The sequence below is a fragment of the Apteryx mantelli genome, chromosome 13, assembly GCF_036417845.1.
Source record: "Apteryx mantelli isolate bAptMan1 chromosome 13, bAptMan1.hap1, whole genome shotgun sequence".
Classification (NCBI taxonomy): domain Eukaryota; kingdom Metazoa; phylum Chordata; class Aves; order Apterygiformes; family Apterygidae; genus Apteryx; species Apteryx mantelli.
The window spans coordinates 7631403-7650599 of record NC_089990.1 but is presented as its reverse complement, the minus strand read 5'-3'; the positions used below and the strand labels follow the sequence as shown (position 1 = coordinate 7650599).

General features: G+C 49.0%; 1 protein-coding gene across 4 annotated transcripts in view; it reads left to right on the top strand.

Moving 5' to 3' along the window:
• Positions 1 to 19197, top strand: part of ATP11C (ATPase phospholipid transporting 11C) — a 77888-nt gene that overhangs the window by 16342 nt on the left and 42349 nt on the right. For all 4 annotated transcript variants that reach the window (XM_067304094.1, XM_067304097.1, XM_067304096.1 and 1 more), the window contains exons 2-3: positions 14103 to 14222; positions 16616 to 16705. In XM_067304094.1, coding sequence (XP_067160195.1) covers positions 14103 to 14222; positions 16616 to 16705 — 210 coding nt within the window. The remainder of the gene's footprint in view (positions 1 to 14102; positions 14223 to 16615; positions 16706 to 19197) is intronic.

Below are 19197 nucleotides of genomic sequence, written 5' to 3'. Positions count from 1 at the left end.
CGCGGCGGAGCCCAGCACCGCTGCTCCCGGGGGGGGGGGGCTTGGGGCTCCCGTCAGCTTATTTCCCTCCTGGTGCGAGATCCGGCTGCTCTGCGGCTGTTTTCTCTCAGTCCCTTTGCGCTGTCAGGCGCTGGTGCTGCGGATGGAGCAATGTGCTTTCTGCTGGATTTGCTTTGCGGCTGCGTTACCCAGCCTGACGGGAACGTGAGCCAAAAGGATTTCCTGCAGATAGACAATTATAGGCCACATGTTGAGGGCTTTCTCTCCTGACTGGGCTGATTGCACTGAACTGCACTCTCCTAATATAACTGAATTTGTGACCCGAAGGATAAATTTGGTTGCTACCGTGAACCGGAAAATAAAGTACTCCAAGAGGGGCCCGCTGAGCCGAGCACGCCTAGGAGTAAGGGAGGTGGTTTCTCAACCCCTTCCACCCTTTTCTCCTATTACTTCTGTGAAACCGTTTCTCTGCAGTAGGGCAAGGGAGGGTTAGAAAACCACAGCTTTTGCTTTTTCAAAGGGGAAAAATTTAACGTGGACCACCGTGATGGAGAAGCTGGGCGGCTCCTGCTAGGGAGGCCGGGACCGACGACGTCAGGGTGCCTGTTGCAGGGCACCCGCCCGGCGGTGCGCCTGCGGAGCTGTGGCTCTCCTTGAAATCCGTAGCTTTCCAGTCCCCTCTGCTTAAATATTTGTGCGTGGAGGGGGAAAACACAACTGCTTCCTTGGGAAACGAGGAGAAGTGAGCAGCAGAGCGGTGGTCTCACAGCCGTGTGAGCCGGCGGCTGCCATGGGGCTCCCGTGCCTGGCGGGCACCTACCCCGGCGTTTCGGGGTGGGAACAGCAACGTGGCGTGCATAAGGGGGAATTTTTGTGCTGGCCTCTGTGGCCGGCCTGGCAGTTGGGGACTCTTCATGGGGTTGCTCCGTGACTCGTGGCACGCCACTGAAGGGCGAAAGAGGAAAAGAGGTGGCAGCTGAGGGAAAAGCAATTGCAAACTTTTTTTTTCCCTCTTGCACTAACTTTTGTCGGGGCGACTGGCTCTCTGCGCTCCGAGCGAGCCGCCGGTCCGGGCGGCCCTGTGCGCGCAGCTGGAGCGGGGGAAGAGGAGGGGGGAGGAAGGCTTTGCCGAAGGGGCCGACCTCGCTGTGGTTCCTTTGACCTCTGTAAAACGTTTGGGCTCTTGTTCAAAATCCTGCCGCAGCTCTCGGCTCCCGAGTGTTCCCAGGATACCGAATGTGATATGTTGGCAGCACGCTGGTCAAACTGTACCCTGCGCTGCCAAAAAAAATGCCACTTGTGTTTCAATATGGATGATGGTTTCATAACCCCGGCTGCCAACAGAGCGGGGGAAAAGAGCTGAGATTTTTCTGACTTCCAAAGGGCAATGGTTCCGTCTGAACAGGAACGGCATATTTTCCATAAAATAGCAGCAATTAAGTAATGCTATCCCAATCAATATCTGCTGGCTTTGGTCTGCGTTTGACTTTCTGCATCATATATGATCCTGACTTTCTGCAAAATGCTGCTGAGCTGAAACTGTAATTGTGGACAATGTGGCATATTTGCTGGGAAAATGCAGGATTATGTGATCTGCGGAAAGGCCTCCTTTAAGAGGGAAGGAGGAAGAAAAGAAAAAGCACCAAAAAAACCTCCTTAGGCTTTTTCATCACTGTGGAGGTGTTGCTTTGTTTCCCTTGGGATGCCAAATGCAGGAACACAAAACCTCTTAGTGCTCTCGCCTCCCTGCTTATTCCAAGAGTTAAAACACCAGGCTTAGAGAAAGAGGGAGCTTAATTAAAAGCCGGTGGCGTTTGACCTTCCAGATTTCTTGGCTACAGGGCCAAGAGCACTGGTGCTGTTTCTGGCACTTAGGCTCCGTGGGGCGCCTGGTCATCGGTTCCCAGTCTGCAGTCTTCTGCCCTTTCCCAGAAAAGGATCTCTGCCCCCTGTATTTTCAAGGTCTAAAAAGCCTGGAGTGGGACGAGTCTTCCTCTGAATGGCTGGGGTATGGATGGAGAAGCTCTCCGATATCTTTGATTTGGCAGTGCTTGACGAGCTCGTTGTTCATAATGGTATTCTGAGCCTCGTGTGTGCAGCAAATGCAGTAAGTCGACGTGCTGGTGAACAGCAAGTGCGGAGCTGAGCTCCTCCTGCCAGCGCCCCGGTCACCGGTTCAGAGCGATTCGTGTCAGCGGTGAAATTGGCCAAGATGCAAGAAATGGACAGGAGGAGGTTCTGAATTTGCCTACTAATGCGTTTTTGTGTTAATAATAAAACTGTTTTAGGGAAAATGAGTGACTGATAATAGCCAGCAGCTCAGGCATTGCTACTACCAGCTTTGTGTCCTCAGGATCTTTGCAGGCTTTTCTTCCTCCTCTCTACCCTGCATCCTCTGGACAGTGCAAGCTTTGAAGAAAAACTCCAGTTTCTCCTTCCTTTTGCTATGGCCCTCGAAATCCTGATCTGTGACCACCTGATTCACGATAGTGCCGGACGTACTGTGTCAATGAAAAGTCCTTTCCCCCTCTGTGCTGGCTGTGAGAATCCGCCAGGGCAACGTCCCCAACGCTGCTCCGGGGCCAAAGAAGTGGAAAGGAAGATGGGCCTGTGACGAGCGAGTAAACACAGTTTTTTTTATTACGTTACTGTCTCAGTTGTTGCTATCAAACCTTCGTGGCGTGACAGTCTGGTGGGGGTTTTGCCCCCACGTGCTTCGCCTTGTTCAAGCATCTACCTTGTTGTCGCCACTGCTGGTAAACAGGGGAAGTCCTGGCTCCTCTCCTGCGGACGAGGGATTTCTTTCCTGTCAGCATCTCGAGGACTGCAGTCGGATTCGTCCGAACAACCACCTCTTTGTGTGCGAGCTCAGGTCTCGCTGCCCAGAGCAGACGCACTTATTTGCTGTAGCAGCGTAATGTCCCCTGCTCCACTGCCTCCGTCCCAGCCTGCTTTCAAAGGGCCGGAGAGGCAGAAGTCTCCTTCAGCCTCCTTTTCTTGCTTGCTTTTTCCAGTGCGTGCTGATGAGAGGGTTCCTTCAGCCCAGGAGGAGATTAAATACCCTCATTTGAGGGGAGAGGGGGCAGATTTTCTGGTTTGCATTAACGTAACATGATACGCAGCCAGGGACTCTCATTAGGAGAAATGAGGGTCACTGACTGTGTCCGACTCCGCTTGCAGCAGATTGATCAAAGCCTTGAGTGCTCCATTTCCAGGCTTTTTGGCATGGTTCACTTCCTCCTCTGCTGCACTTATCACTGGGGCCATCAGAGCGGAGCCAAAGCCTCCTGGCTCCTAGGGAGGGGAAGCGGTCCTGTCCTCGGATCGCGGTGAGGTCTGCAGCGTGTCTGTGCAGGGTTTTGTCACCTGTATGCGCGTTGTGTCCTAACGGCTGGGCTTCGTTCCCTGAGCCCAGGAAAGGGCTGATCGCTTCTGTAGCATAATGATCGGGATTCTTACGTTACACCCTCCACCCTTCTTAAAACCTCGGTGCTCCTTTCCCCTGCTCCCCCTACCCCCCTGTTACTCCCCACCCTTTTACCGGTAGTTTTATTTGGTGAGTCAACTTTTCCAGGAAACTCAGCCTATTCAGGCTTTGGTATTCTCTGGCCCATTGTCCTTTCTGAAGATAAGGACAACCTTCCTGCCAGGAGGCAGCACGCCCTTGGGGGTAGAGCGCCGACGGCACTCGGAGACGGCTCCGTGCCGGGGGCTGCCAGGGCCGCTCGCCTCGCTCTGAGGCGCCTTGTTAATGCAGGTCAAAAGTGGGTTACGTCAAAAGCTCGGAGCAGAGGACATCGTGGGCGAGGGAGGCAAGCGAGCGTCCTTTGAAGAGGAGTCGGGAGTCATCAAGGTCCCTCCCAGGGGATGCCCTTGGCCGTAGAGAGGACTGCAGTGCCAGTCTGCTTGCTTACGAGAGGGAGCCGTGAAGATGACAGTTTGGGTAGATGAAGTTCTGCCGCATCCCCATGGACCTGTTCGTTGTCCCCAACGTGAAGGGGATGACTGAGCCCTGTAGCGCTGGCAACGGCCGTCTGGGATCACCCCAGCAGGGAGCTGCAGGGAGGGAGCTTGGTTTCCTCAGTGCAGCACTCCGGAGGTGTAGTAAATGTTAACAGTGTTATCCTCGCTCTTGGCAAAGAAATAACAGTCCTTCTTCTATGCCTTGTTTTTTTTGCTGCTACTTATTGTTCTGCTTATTATTGTGGTTTGGATAGTAAACCTGCTATTATTTCTGATGTCCTTCCCACACATGCTTCAGCTCCAAAAGCTGGTTTTGCACGGTGCTATTAGTACTTGGTGGTATTATTGCGTTTCTTTCTGATGGAAATACGGGCAGGAGCTTCAGCCTGAATACAGGAGAAAGGATATTTGTTTAAATTTTAACCTTTGTTTTCCTAAGGCACTGAACTTCACTCTTACGGTTAGAAATGACCAGCAAAAATCCCCTCCGGTGGAAAATGAGCAAATCTGGACGTGTCCCTTCTCCCCTAACCAAAAGGCTCCTCCTTCTCGAAGGCGTTTGTTAGTTGAATGCTCTCCATTGCAAGTCACGCTCTGAGCTTTGCTCAGCTTCAGCTGTTTTTCTTTTTGGACCTATTGGCTCTTACTATTTTAAACACACAGGCTTTTTTTGTTGTTGTTCTGTTTTGTTTCCCCCCCCCTTGAGAACCCTGCATGTCGTCGACTCTTCCCTTCGGATGTAAGGGAAAGTGGTGTGATTGATTCGGATCTATGGAGTGCTCTCTACAATCAGGAGATCTGCCTAAAATGTGGTCCGTGTGGGTAAGCATAGTCTGCTTAGCTGCTAAATTATTAAGTGTTTTGTCAAAGCGTTGCGTGTACTTGCATAGAAATGACTAAGTACAAAAAGTAATATAAAAATTGGCAAGAAAAACTGTAATTAAAAATGTATTGGTTGGGCGATAAGACTGAGCAGGCAATGAAGCAGGTGTGCTGATTGGCTGTTTGAGACTATCCTGACAGTTTAGGGGGTTATTTTTAATTTGCAGAGGCTTTTTAAAATTTTAAATCTTGTCCATGGTTCTTTTGCAGATAAGTTAAGCAGTACGCTCAACTTTTAGGCTGTTTTGGGATGTGTTTTTATATTTGCAGGCTTTCTTGTAAAGCAGGCTGTCTTTTCTACTACTTCTATGATAATGGAACAATACAAGAGTGATCAGATTTTAAATTATTTGTGAGATCTAAGCCAAGCGATGTAATTTAATCTTTCTTCTACATGTACTTAATACAAGCCATGATTTCATTCAAATGATTGAGCTTTGCACTTGTGCAGTATAACTAGCTCCAGTTTTAGCAGATGACTTTTTTTTTAAACGCCTGTGGGTTTTATTAGACCCTTTTCTGTGACTTACCATCTTCAAGCCACAAAGTAAATACAAGTATCTAAAGCAAACATGAAAGGAATTTCTTTTGGTTAGTTGGTTTTGGTTTAGATGCCTTCTGAAACTATAGTAAATCAAAAAAAATTTTTTTTCCTGCCACTACGTTTTCTGAAAACAGGGACAGTAGGCGGCATAGACACTTGTTTGCCATATGGGAGATATAATTAAGCAATGTTTTTTTGCAGGTTTTTGAAGAATAGCCCATTTCTTATTACAGTGGCTCATGCAGGATCCTCATGAAACCGAGCCTCACCGTGCAGGCTGTGGGACAGCCTATCCGCTCTGTAGAGTGGGAGTTTATCTTTAGTGTTGAAATCTGCCTACTCCATTAATTTTTACCAGGATTTGCTAATTTTTAACAAGCTAGGTAACTTCTATCATGTGCCAAGCAGGTCCTGCACATCATGCTGCGATGGTTTCCCAGAAGTTTGGGAGAGTAAGTGAAGAAGGGAGGTCTCCAGGAGGCACGTGGGAGTTGTTGTACCTGGGCAAAGCATGTTCACAGCTTGCGTCTGAACCAGTCTGCCACTTGAGTAGTGAAGATTTAAGTAGGTCGGGCAATGCAAAGATAGACCAATGGTAGGAGTTACACAGATGGAGAGGGAAAGTGAGGTGCAAAGTGAGGCTTGCCCAAATTCAGGCTAAGAATTTGGGAAGTGCTGGGGGCTGAAAACTTAAATAATCTATCTCAGCTTAAGGCTCCAATTGCTTGAAGTCATAAATGCTGTTTGGTAATTAGTTGCATACGCTGACATTTTTAATTCCAGCCGTGTTCTGGTCCAGTGCCTTCAAACAGTACCTGTTCTTAAGTGATTGAAGAAAGATTTACTATCTCACAAAATGCCAAGCCCCAGCTGATCTTTCATGAGCTTATTGATGTGTATATATGGGCTTTTTTAATTTGGACAACATACAAAAATAGCTATTATCCCTACTGCCTTCATTTCAGAACTGCTGCTTATGGCAGAAAAAAAAGGGCCTTGTACAAAGGTAGCAATTCTCTGTTAAAATAGCTGTTGCTAATATGGGGAAGGTGGGTGAATATTGAAAAGTATGTTCCTTTTATGAATTCCTTCATGACAGAAGGAGGGACATACTGCAGCAGTGATGCTTTTTTGCTGTCATATGTTGAGCAAAGCATATGCACCTGAATCGGTGCCAAATTTGGCAGCACACCCCGGTATTAACCAGGGCAGTTTTGGTATACGGCTCCTGCCAGGGGGACAGCAAGTGAGGGTAGCTTGTGAGCTGCCAACTCAGAAAGACCTTCCTGGTAGAACAGCTTCACTGGGCCCATCTTTTAAGCATCTCCTGTGTTTTGTGTTTGATTCTTTGGCTGTTGTCTTTCAAATAAGCCCCTTTAGCTCACGTCTGGTTTGGATCCCACGTTGAAAGGCTGGCCGGCTTTTGGCTTGGTTGCTCTGTCTGAGAGAACAGAGGAAGACCCTGAGCTTGAAAGTTTAGGAGGTGGGATAAATGCTAGGATCACTGTTTGGTAAAACAACGAAAATTTGTCCTCGGGTTTTGGCTTGCGTCTGTTTGGTTCCTCCAGCTGCTTCTGCTTTTGTACCCTAAGGTCGTTGCGCAGCAGTGCTGAGAAAGAGGTGTGCTTCGAGGGGTGTTTTATAGCTGACCTTGTGTGTTCGCTCCTGTCACTTGCACATATTTTTAGCCTTCCTAGTACCTTCTTACTGTAAGATTGGGTTGCCCATATCTGTAGCAAACCCCCCCCAGGCAGGAGGACAGCAGATAGCTCTCCTGCCTGGGACATGTGCTTCCTTGCAAGCCGGGCTCTCCAAGAGGTGGCCAGCGGAGGTGGTGATGCCCTCCCCGATAGCTGCGTTGTTCCCCGTCTTCTCCCTGGCACGGACCTTTGAGCGTCCCCTGCCCCGAACCTGTTTGGCAGGCTGAACCAGTGTGGCTCCCTGCAGGAGTGGTTTGGGCTGTCCCCTTGCCGGCGAGCCCTCCTCGGGGCAGGGCACCTCCGCGTGGGGCTCCCCGAGGGCTTCCCGGAGCGGCGCCCCGAGGGAGGGTCAGGCATCGCTTGGACACCTGGCACGTTACACGATCTCACCTGGCATCACTTCCTGTTTCCAGATCTCTACTCGTGAAAATCCGGGGGCTTTTTGCAATAGTTAAATCTAAAGCTTTAACTAGTGCTCAAAACTTGTAGGAAGTGGGGATTTTGGGGGGGAATCACGGGCAGGCGGAGGAAGCCGCAGCGGGTAGCCAGGGAAGGGAGAAGCGAGTCTCGTAGCTGCTGTGCTGTGCAGTACGGACTTCTTAAAACCCCGCCAGGCAACGAGACAGTCACTTGAATTGGATCCAAGTAATATTTTCTTTTTTGCTATCAGAATTTAAACTTTTGATGAAAGGTGGTAGGGAAAAAGTCTAAATTCTCTCCATGCTAATCTGCATGTCTTATACTTTTCACAAAAGAATGGCGGTTAGTCCCTAAGTCACCTCTCGAGTCTCTGCTGAGAACTATTATTAAGACTTTGCCATCTATTAGCAACCCGGAGAGTCATTTGTGGAATGATGGCGCATGAAGTGCAGTTGTCAAAATAATAGCTTTTGACTGCAGAGCGGACGAAGGAGCTTTTGTCATAAATGTAGGCGTCTGTATCATAATGCATCTTCAATTTTGGGGAACTGAAAAATCCAAGAAATTTGATGTTAGGCCTTCCATTTGCCTGCATGGCTTTGCGATGCTGCGATACCAGCGGTCTGCTGTCCGCGAGCACTAGGAGGAATAGGGAACGGAAACCCTGGGGCCGGGCAGGCGGCGAGGAGCCTGGTTAGCCCATGTAACTAGGATGTCTTCCTCGTCTCTGCAGAGGGCTCTGACATGCCGTCGAGGGTTTTGGTGTAATCTCTGGATGGGCTGCTTCAGATGGGGAAAAATTAAAGGGGAAATGAGGGATGAAAGCCACACAGTAGGTCATACTTGGTGGAGGAAGAAAGTAGCTGGCCGGGTTATCTAGCACACCATAACTAGGGCTTATTCTTCCATTTTGGGGCTTTGCGTGCTTCACATTTCAAGCTTTCCATGACTAATTATAGACAGTCTTATAAAGTAAATATTGCTGTATATTCTTCCAGAAGTGTTTTACTAGAGCTTTGTTGTTTCCGTTTGGCAAATCACCACCTCTGTTCTGTTTCCCGCCGCTCTTCCAGCGTGCCCAAGGGGAGAGGAAGCTCTCGTTTCCGCTCCTGGGCTAGAAAGGACGCTCGCGAGTCACGCTCGACTCCCGTTCTTGCCCGGGGAGCCGACGGGGATCTTGCGCTTCGGGTTTGCGGTTTGCATCCGCTCTCCAGCGGTCCTCGTCGGGTTGAGCCGCCGCGGTGCGGCGTGAAGGGATGGCTCTGCCCGCCGCTCCCGCGCCGCAGGTTCGTGATCCTTGCCGCTGCCTCGCTAACGCAGCCAGCGCGCTCGCGCTGCGCCTGGAGGCGCTTTTCTGTGCTCTGGGCTGCTGTAGACGGAGGTTTAAGGAAGGCAGTAGTGCAAAGAGCGGGAAGAGCTGCTGGGTGTGAGTTTTCTTTTCCTTTCTTTTTCCATGGTGCCTCTGTAAAAACACTTTAAGGTGCTGCAGAAATGGGTGGAGAGCTGGAAGGGGGAAGGAAGAGCTGCCCCTTTCTTTGGGGCAGCCCTGATGTTGGTGTGAGCGGATCCATTAAATAACCGCTGCCCTAGGTATGCAATAGGGCTGGCCTGGGATTTTTTTTTTTAACGTTCCGGCAAGGCTTTCTCTAAGCAGCAGTTAATCCTGGGCCTTGCTGTCTTAGCATGGTTGTTTCCAGAGTGCCTTTTCCATCTCTGGGTTTTGCTTGCGGCTTGACAAGCTGCCGGCGATGGGGCCCTTCGGACAACTGGGACGCAGAGCCTGAAGCAGGGCATGCCAGCAGCGTCCGCCCGCCGCGGGCTGAGGTTTGCTGGGCAGCTGACACATGATAAGGATTTCGCATTTTTGGCACCTGCTCTGGTGGGGTTTCAAAGCAAACAAGCTCTAGGGTCAGGGATTAATAAGAATAAGAAAAGCATGAGCAGTATCCGTTGGTGTTGTAGCAGCCCAGCTGCCTGTTAGTGCCCTTGAACCGTGAACGGTGAAAAATGTTTTTCCTGTGCGTGTTTGAAAATCCCTAAAGCTAATTTTAAGAAACCTTGGCCTGATCTAAGAAGGCTTTTTTTTTTCCACTCCTTCTCCTCTTAACAAAATTATGAAGTGAATTGAAAATGCCTGTTAAATCCAACCCTGCACAATGCTTTTTGGTGTCTGTCTCATTTCTGATGTTGAGCATTTTGGATGTCGGAAAGACAAAATAGTTTGTTTGTAGTCTGCCTAACCACAAGCACTATTTTAATCACGTTCTGTTGTCTCTGTTTCAGCTGAAACCGACTGTGACCAGGTTTCTCTGGTGCTCTGTTGGTTGCTGCTGCTTTCACAGTTAGCTGGTTTTCGCAGGATGGCCGCAAGCGAGTAGTGCCTTCCTACGCACGCCCGAGCGTCCAGCGCCGGGACGGGACGGTGGGACGGCCGGCACAAGGCAGCGGCGCGTCCGCCTCTGCGGCGCCTCGTGGGAGCCCGGCTCTGGGGGGCGGCCGAACCCCTAGCAGATCTCTGTCCGGGCAGCACGAAAACCTCTGCGGTCCCGTATGAGCCCCCTCCGCTAAACCCCCCGTCTCGCTTCAGCCTGGCCAGGGGACTGCAGGCTCTGCTCCCATCACCGCCAGAGTCTGGGCCAGTGAAGCTCGTTATACGTGCAAGGGATTTAGAAAGGACAGAAAGCCAATTTGTAATCTACTCCACGGTTTTATTTTTATTTACTTTTTTTTTGAAAACAGACAATTTTCATTTGCCAAGGATCTTGTATGTGCCAGGCAGTCAGGAGATGGAAGCTGAGGGAGATAGACCCTACTATGTTTCCTCATTGAAACAGGTCATTTTTTAAGGACTATAGTTACCGATATGCATCTGCCTATGAACTGATACTTGTCTAAAGTTTGCAAGTGTTTTTAGCAAAGTTTTAGCAAGTGCAGGGTTTTACATGTGAGAGCTGTATTTATTCAGTGCTGTAAGATGATGTCGTTGTCGCCTACACCGGGAAGCCTCCCGGAGCAGTGCTTCCGCGGGGGTCTGCTGCAGCCTTTTGCTGCGGGTTGCAAGTGCCCCTTGCGGCTGCCTGCAATGGATGAAGTCGGCTGAGATGAGCTAAGAGTTAGGTGTTCCCTTATGGTCTGCGGTGGGAGAGCTGTTGTGCTTCCAGTTTGTGTCCTAACCTGTTCTGCTGTAATTTCCAAGTGTAGGTGTGCCAAAGAAAACACTTGCTGGATTATAGCTAAACCTGATGGGTTTCTGTTCTCTGAGAATAGATGGAGGCGCCCAACAGGGCCCTTTTCTATCCTCCTGGAGGACGGGCTGTAAATGTGCAGGGGCAGGAAGACAGTTTGTGCGTGGGTGTTTCAAACCGTGAAATGGTTTGGCCGTCCCTATGCGACGTCTCATCACTAGAGAAACCTGGCTAATAGAAATGTCCAAAGGAGGTTGTAAGTACTTCGGGGTGAACCTCTGGCCTTGCTTAAAGGATGTGCGTTTCTGGCCCAAGTGGGTCCCGTATCCCAAGCGCGGACACGGGGAGCCCCTGCAATCAGCCAGGTTTGGTGATGTTGGTGAAATCTGTGGGTGCCCCGACAGGCACCCTGAGCGTGCCTGCGTGTGTAGCTGCTGTGAGACTTCTAGAGCCCGTCTGTGGACCACCTTGTTTGAACCCTAACTCAGTACAACCCCTGCCTTCAGTGTCCTGCATCAGCGAGCTTCGAGATGGGTTTTCGTGTCCAGATCAACTCATTTCCGCGTGAGTTTTGTTCCTTGTTTGGCAGTTCAGCGTGCGCATGTGAAGGCGAGAATGCATCGGGTCTATTTTAACTGGGAGGACAGAAATTCTTTCCTTGCCTGACCTGGATCTGACAGGCTATAAATACTTTCCTTCCTGTTATTCCCTTATCTTTCCTCTGACTGCCGTTGAGTAAAGGGGCTGTCGTTAAGCCCCTGTGACACTGTGACGACAGGTTATCATTCATACGTGACATCTCATTCTGCTTAGAAAAAAACAAGCAAGCAAGAAAAGCAAAACTCCCAATGACTCGTTGTGCGTCGTGACCTGGTGGCGGGTGTAGCCGCTGCAGGGCTTGTGGGGCAGGTGAGGGGGTTTTGTGCAGTCTCGCTGTCAAAATGGGATTCTTCGGGAGCATCTGCAGACAACTGAGCTGTCGTGCTGGACAGCAGTGGTTTCCCTGAGACGTGCTGGGAGTTGCACGTGTGGATCCTGTTTGCTCAAAGCCGTCAAAGGAGCAAAGCGTGGCCCAGATAACAGCAGTGCAAGAGTGGGTGGCTCAACAGCAGGAGAAGGCGCGGAAGGACGACCCGCGCTGGCTAGGGCGAAGCATGAGGAGCAGAGGAGCAGGGGATGCAGAAGGGAGCAAGCTTGTGGAGAGCGAGGTAAGAGCGGTACCACCACCCGGAGCAGCTGGGAAGTGCAGAGTGAAGCCTCCGAACGCAGGAGCAGCTCTTGGAGCGTGAACTTTGCTGGCGGGTGCGTGTGTCTCTGATTTCCGGAGGTTTCAGAGCTCGGTTTTGGGCTGCCGTGTGCATCCCTGCTCCACGCACGCCTCTTCCTAGGAACATGGGAACCGCTGTGCTTGAGCAGGGCTGAGGTCTGCCCGGCGCTGTAAGCCGGCTCCAACTGCAGCCCTTAGTGAGCGTTTGCTCAGGCAAAGAACAAGAAGCACAAACAGCATTGCTTCCTCCGCGGGCTCCCCCGGTCGGCCTCGCGGGGCTGTGTTGCATCTGGAACGCTGTGTCATAGCCACGGGCCTTCTCCGAACGCCTCTAGCTTCTTTTTTAATCCGCTTCTGCGCCTGGCCTTCGTGGAAGCGACGCCGAGCGGCCCGGCTGAATGGGGCATACTTCCTTTTGTTTGTTTTCGAACCGGTTGCCTGGTGATCTCTTTTGGTAATCCCTAGCTCCTGCAGCCGGGGAAGCGGCGAGTAGCTGTCCCCCTCCCGGCTGCCCTGCGCTGAGCTGTGCAAAACCTCTGTTGCATCCCCGCAGCCGTCTGGACCGCGTCTCGGCGGTGCAAGGAGGGTGCACGGGGAAGGGAGGATCGCGGGAACGCGGGGACGGGCGCGGGAGGGGGTCGCGCAGGGGAGAGCGCGGCAGGCAGGCAGCGCCAGGCAGCCGGATCGCCCTGTCCCAGCCTGTAAGAAGTGTCAGAGCTGTGAAGAAGTTACTCGGGGGCGTCCCCACCGCCCCTCGGTGTCTCTCCGAGCACTGCGGTGTTTTTCCCCGCTGCGGCTCGCCCTGGCTCCTGCAGAGCCGCCTTTCCGGAGCCTCCCTCCAAGCCTGCCAGCCGCCGTTGTGTCCCGCTGCCCGTTCACGGGGGAGCAAGTTAGGCTTAAGTGCTCGGCCGTTTAAGAGGAAAAGTAATCAGTTCTCCCGACATTCTGTTGACATAACTGGCATTTGTATAAAAGCTGAAATGCGGGCTTTTTATTTTAAAATAAGCTTTACATGCAGTAAGTTTGATGTGATCTTCTCTATTTCTTGTTTTTATTTTAGATTTAAACATAGCAGAAGTATGCCTTTTAAAATTTAATCCTGGGTCTGCATGCATAAATGACGTTGTAAGATATTTCAGTTAGACTTGAAGGTTTGACAGGAAAACAAGCATAAAGAAAGGTGCTATTTCCACTGTCTTCTCTGGGATCCTGGTATAAATTATGAAGCCGCCATAGAAACCTGGGGCTAAAATTGTTTCTGCCAGTAAATACTGGCACAAGAAAAGGTTTGATGTCTGTAAGTGGGTGTCTCCAGGCCAGGAATAGGAAATAAGAAGAGGTACTTAGAAGATAAGTATATCCCTAATGATTGCAAATACTTGATAAAGGTATGCTACCCTTCTTTAAGATGGAAAAATTGCAGAGCTCATGGGCACAGCTTGCAAGCGCGGGTATCCGGGAAGGAGTTGCTGTTGTAGGTACTGACGTGGCTGCACCCTCGTGGGGTAACTGAAGATTAAAAGGGAAACTTGCGAAAACCAAAACTGAAATTAAAAGGACTTTAGTCACGGGCTGTGGAAGTTTCAGGATCTGTGTAAATATGCTCCCGTGTCAGCAGTTTGAGATGGTCTGTATGGAGAGACCCCCAAGGTGCCTTCCCTCTTGAAGCACAAGGTGGAGAGGTTTCTTGCTGGCAGATGTTCTTGGGACCCGTGACAGACGGGAGCTCCTCCACCGCTCTGGGAGGCCTCAGGCAACAGCAGGTGTTGCTAAAACCACTGCGCTTCCCGGGCACGGAAGGGTGCTTGCGGTGGACCAGGATAGCGGTGACCCCCTGCTACGACCTCTCCCTTGCCACGCGGGACAGGGAGCCGAGCGCCGCGGGGCCGGGGTTGCGGCGGCGGCCGCGTGGGACCCCGGTTCTGGTCTCGGCTCTGCCAGGGTTTTGCTAAATGACCTTACGTGCGTCCCGTCCGCTCTGTCCTCTTTTGCTGGGGCGGAGAAGCGAACCCTTGAGGGCTCAGCCTGCCTTATGTCCCACCAACAAAATGACTCACTCGACGTCGGAAACAGTGAATACCCATACGTAGACTGGTGGGGGGCTAGAAGCTTAATTTGCCTTCCCTGCTTGTCTCTGGCAGTGTGCTGGGGAAGAGAAGCGAGTTGGTACACGCACCGTGGTGGTTGGGCACCGTCCGGTTTCGGAAACGGATGCGTACGTTGCACAGAAGTTCTGCGATAACAGGATCGTCTCATCCAAGGTGAGTTTGCTCTGTTAGTACAGGTGGTGTTGCTACTTAATCATGGTTTGCATATTCCCTATGCAGGTACTTCAGCCTCATCTTGCTGTAAATCATGTATTTTTTTTTTTTTTTTTTAAATTTAAACCTTTTTAAGTCCGTCCTTGAGTAATTAAAATCTCCCTTTGCAAGTGGCAGCCATGGAGCCATCCGCGCAGCCGGAGCGTTAACCAGCCCCTTCGCCCTGGGTGCCTGCCCTCGCGGAGCCGGGGGCAGCCTGGACCAGCCTGGCGCAAAGCTGGGCTGAGGCTCGCGAAAGGCGCGCGAGTGAAGCGGCATTGCATCAGCCCGAGGCAGACGTTGCTAGTGGGCGTGCTGAAACTCTCTGCACCTCTTGAGGGCTTAAACTACAGTCCATGTGATGCAGCCCAAAGCGTATCTCCCACCGATACGCCAGTTTTTCTGCTCACTTTTTTTCCTTCCCACTCATCCTAGTGAGGATGTGTACGAGTTCCTCTGTGCTAGAGGACAGCAAAGCACATGGCAATGTTGTTCTTTGTACTTTCGGGTATTCCCCTTTGAAGAAAGGGAAGGTTAAGTATAGTAGAGCATATGACATGACAGCAGCTTAGACTTGGGAAAGGAAGTGGGGATTATTTTATAAATTGACAGATAAATGTGATTCTACTATTCTCATTCTGTGCTTTTTTTTTTCCTCCTCTCCCTTCAAATAGGACAAAAATAACCATGTTCTGTTTATCCCTTTGGATGAGAAGGAAAACATTCGTATTGTAGTAACATAGCTTTTGTTTATTGTAGGAAAACTGTGTGACACCTGTCTACCTTGTGTTTAGCTTTTTCCTTGACATTCGTGAAGTTATTTCAAAAGACTTGGAAAAAAAATTCAGTAAAACATCAAACAAGTGGCATCAAATAGTGTCAACACAGCTGGATACACGTTGCATTACTTGTGGTTCATGATGCTCAGCACACAGTGAGGCTTCAGTTCTACTATACTTGAGCTGTAAAAAATTTTTTTAAACTTGGATCTTGCTGCTTTTCATGTCCCTGTGCTGAATGCATTTATATCAGGAAAAGTTTTAAGTCTAAACACTTTTAAACTATGTAGCATTCCCACTGATGCTTCCCTGACATGAGATGTGTCCTTCAGAGAGCAGCTTCCTGTGCCTTGGTTTGTTTTAGTGCTAGTTTTCCCAGTCGTCTTTGATTATTTCTGAATGTTGTGTCCTTGTTCTTTTGTGTCCATTTATTTTTGCTAAGCATGGACTTTTTCCTGCCTGCCCAGTCGTCTTTTTTTTTTTTTTTTTTTAATCAGGTGGACATTGGTCTTGAGTCTTTGCAATTCATTATTCTTTATTCAAGGCACACTGAAAGATCAAATATTAGACCCACTGTTTTCCATGCTGTTGTTAAATTCCCATCAATGTATGTTACCTCTTCATTAAGTCATGTTTCTCCAAATGCCTATCTAAAAGCTGATTGCTGAAACAAATACTGTTGTTCTTATCTCTGTTATCCTTCCCCTTCTCCACCTGTGTGGCTTGGGCTATTTTGACAAAATAAGAATTTTGGAGAAATTTTTTTGGCCCACTTTCAGCTGTTTCATGAACCAGCGGAGAGAGCCAAGACTGGAAGTGTGTTGTTGGAAGTTTAAACAGGAGCTAGGTTGCACCTTAGCATATAGGTGCATCACGCTGAAGTTTTAAGAGCAGTCACCTGGACCTTTGCCTGCAGGGCCCACGAGCTGCTCGCACGGGTAGCTGTGGCGCACCTCACCGCATAAGGTCTGCATCGTCGAGGAATTAGTCAGGCAACTTCTAATTAAGCAGACCGTGACATCCTATGAAGCCCGTTCGTGAAATCGCCTGTCACTGCACGACCCTCTGGCATACACGTGTTGCAGCAATAGATGGTGCTTAAAACACCGAAAGGCTGTTTTAATAAGTAGCCTGGCGCCGTGCCGGTTTGCAGGCTGTGACCAGCCGACCTCTGCGGCTGCAGTAAATCAGCAGCAGCTGGTCTGCAAAACCGCGGGGCGCGCGGCGGTTCCCCGGCTCCGCGGCTCCAGGCAGCAGAGCCGGTGATCTGCAGAAGTCTGCTAATATTAACAGCCATCCATTAATCAAAAACACCAGGGAATCACCCCCGGGAGTCCCTGCCGGCGGTGGTAGGGACCTGGCCACTGCGGGCTCCACCTCTGCCTGCAACTTCAGTGAAATTATAATAGGAATTCATTTATCTGGTACAGCAGTTTGCCTTTTTTAAGATGAAAGCTCATTCCCTGTTCTGCACAGGTCTGTAGATACAGTCCGTGCTTTCTGTCTTGACCTGTTTGTATTGACATCTGGAAAGCTGCAGCACAAAAGCTGTCCCGTTTCTCTCTCCTCCCGCAGTATACGATCTGGAACTTCCTCCCGAAGAACCTTTTTGAACAGTTCAGGAGAATTGCCAACTTCTACTTCCTTATTATCTTCCTTGTGCAGGTAAGAGGTTTTTACACTGAGATTGGTGCCAAGGGTTTTTTCTTTAAATGCTGATTTTTTAAGCACAGCTTGAAAAAGAACTGATATTTAAAACTGATTCTCCTGGTGCTTGTAAGTGGTTTTTTTGTTTGTTAGTTTTTTATTGGAAGCTGTATTATAATTCTGGCACACAATTCAAGTTGTAATAACAATTAAAATGTTTGGGCCCAAGACCACATTCGAATGACTGCTGAAGCAATTTTAAAGCCTTCTTAACACTTAAACCCCATTAAGACCAGTCAAGCAGGGGAAATATGAGTGCTGCAGAATTAAGATCCAACTTGAGCTGCTTTGTTACTTCTGCTGTAAAACAATATGCATTTTCACAAGTTGTATGATGTCTATTAAGTCTTAGTTGTAGTAAGTGTCAAGGCAAGCAGGAAAGACAGGTTGTCTGCAGTGAAACTCAGATGAGCTCATAACATGAGCTTTGGGAATATGGAGTTTCAGGAAGTTATTTTACATGGGTGAAATAGCAAACTATATATACAAATAAACATTGTCTGCTCTGCTTTGTGTCGTGGGATAAGGGACAAGTCCTGGGCAAACCTGAATACTTGTTTTTCTATTCTGTCAACTGAAAGAAAAGCAGGCTGCCCGAATATATTTGGGGGAAGGGATGGGAAAGAAGTTTGGGAGAATCACCAAGGGGATTCTCTGGGATTTTGTTGACTCGGATCTTGGGGTATCATTTTGTTCTAGCCTGCATGTTTGAAGGATGGATGCCTGCAAGTTTTTATCCTTGTAGTAAAGGATTAGGGTTTACGACTATCCCAGGGGCTGCTGCAGAAATAGGTGATCCCAACATAACCGTGGAGGATGGTTCCTAATGGCGGTATTACGTGAGAGGCCGATGTTCCCCGGCAGCAGCTGGCTCCCATCCATCACTTGATTTCGCTGGCGTTGTTCCACTTTGTCAGAATGCGTTTGTAATTTGCCTTGTACCGAGGCAATGCCCTGGAGTTGGGATGTCCTTTTTGTGTAGCTGGTTGTGTAGTGGCACAGTACTACCTTTGCTCTGTTGACCCTCTGGACATGAAGAACAAGGGATATTCTCGATTGTGCTTGAACAACTCATTGCAGTTTAGCTGCTACCCATTTTAGACGTAGGCGTTTGCAGGTGAGCAGAGAGCCCTGTCCTTTCTTGTTTGTTTTGTGGGCTGTGGTCACCTCTAAAATAAGGAAGCAACCCACATGCTCCATTAGAGATAAAAGCCAAAACCCAACCAACCAACCTGACAGCACTAGCACATTTGCTACCCTGTAGAGTAACGGGCAGCTCCTAGGCACTCTTCCTTCTGGAACTGCTGGAGACTTCGCTTATCTTTAAGCATTTCAGGTAATTCCATTAACTTAAAATATCAAGGGTTTACCGTGATAAATGGCATCTATAGCTAAGTGTTGGTGTTTATCTTTTAATTACTTTAAATTAATAGAATTACCCTAAGTGCTTCATTACAAGTGAAGTATCACAGCACTTGGTAGCAGGTCTCTGTAGCGTGGAGCTTCCTAAGCAAGCAGCACGCTCCACCAAGAGCCCTGCCAGCAACTGTCTGGTGAAGCCGGTCTGCCTGCCCCTGAAGTCCGTCATCAAACTACGTGCTATTCAGCTCTCCTTTTAGAGAGGAAGAGAAAGTACATGCATTAAACATAAAATATTAAGTAATATACTAACAGGGATATGAGTAACTGATTCATCTGTTGCAACACTTAAAGGTAACTGTGAATAAACTTCTGGAGGAAAGGGTGGCTTCGAATAAGTGTAGTCAGCGTGTGTTTTTAGAGAGACTAACTTGACAGCAATAAGCTAATGTAGGAGGTGCCAGAAATGGAAAATGTTCCTTTTGGTTGGTAAAGATGGTTTCTGGACTATGGTCTTCAGTTTTGTAAACAGTGAATTAGGAGGAAACTGTTAATAACGGAAGGGTTTTGCCACTTTTAAGTGGATCCAAATTAAGCTGTTGAAGTCCTAAAACATCTTGAAAATAACTTCAAAGGAGTCTTTGTTCTGGGATGTTGTTCATGTGTCCCTTTGCTTTCCATGAATGGGGAAGGGGAGAAGACCAGTATTGAGCCATGGGATGTGTAAGGAATACAGCAACAGTCTCCAAGTATGTAAATGAGTTATTCTGTGTACATTATCTACTATTTGTATTCATACATCTATAATATAGCATTTGTACGGACAGAAATCATACTGTTTGCTTGAATAAATATATATTCACAGCTGGATCTTGTCCAATGTGGGAAACAGTCCTGTTGGGTAGCTGTGGGAATGTCAGGAAGCATAGCATAAATATCTCTGCTCTCTTGCTTGCCCTTCTTAGTTAAAAGCAAAAATTCCTATTGTATTTGCAAGATCTGCACAGTTTTGCAAGATGGGTTTGGGTTGACTTGGCCTATGCCTCAGTTTTAGCTTTGATGTGTGGCCATCTGGGCGTAAGGTGCTTTGT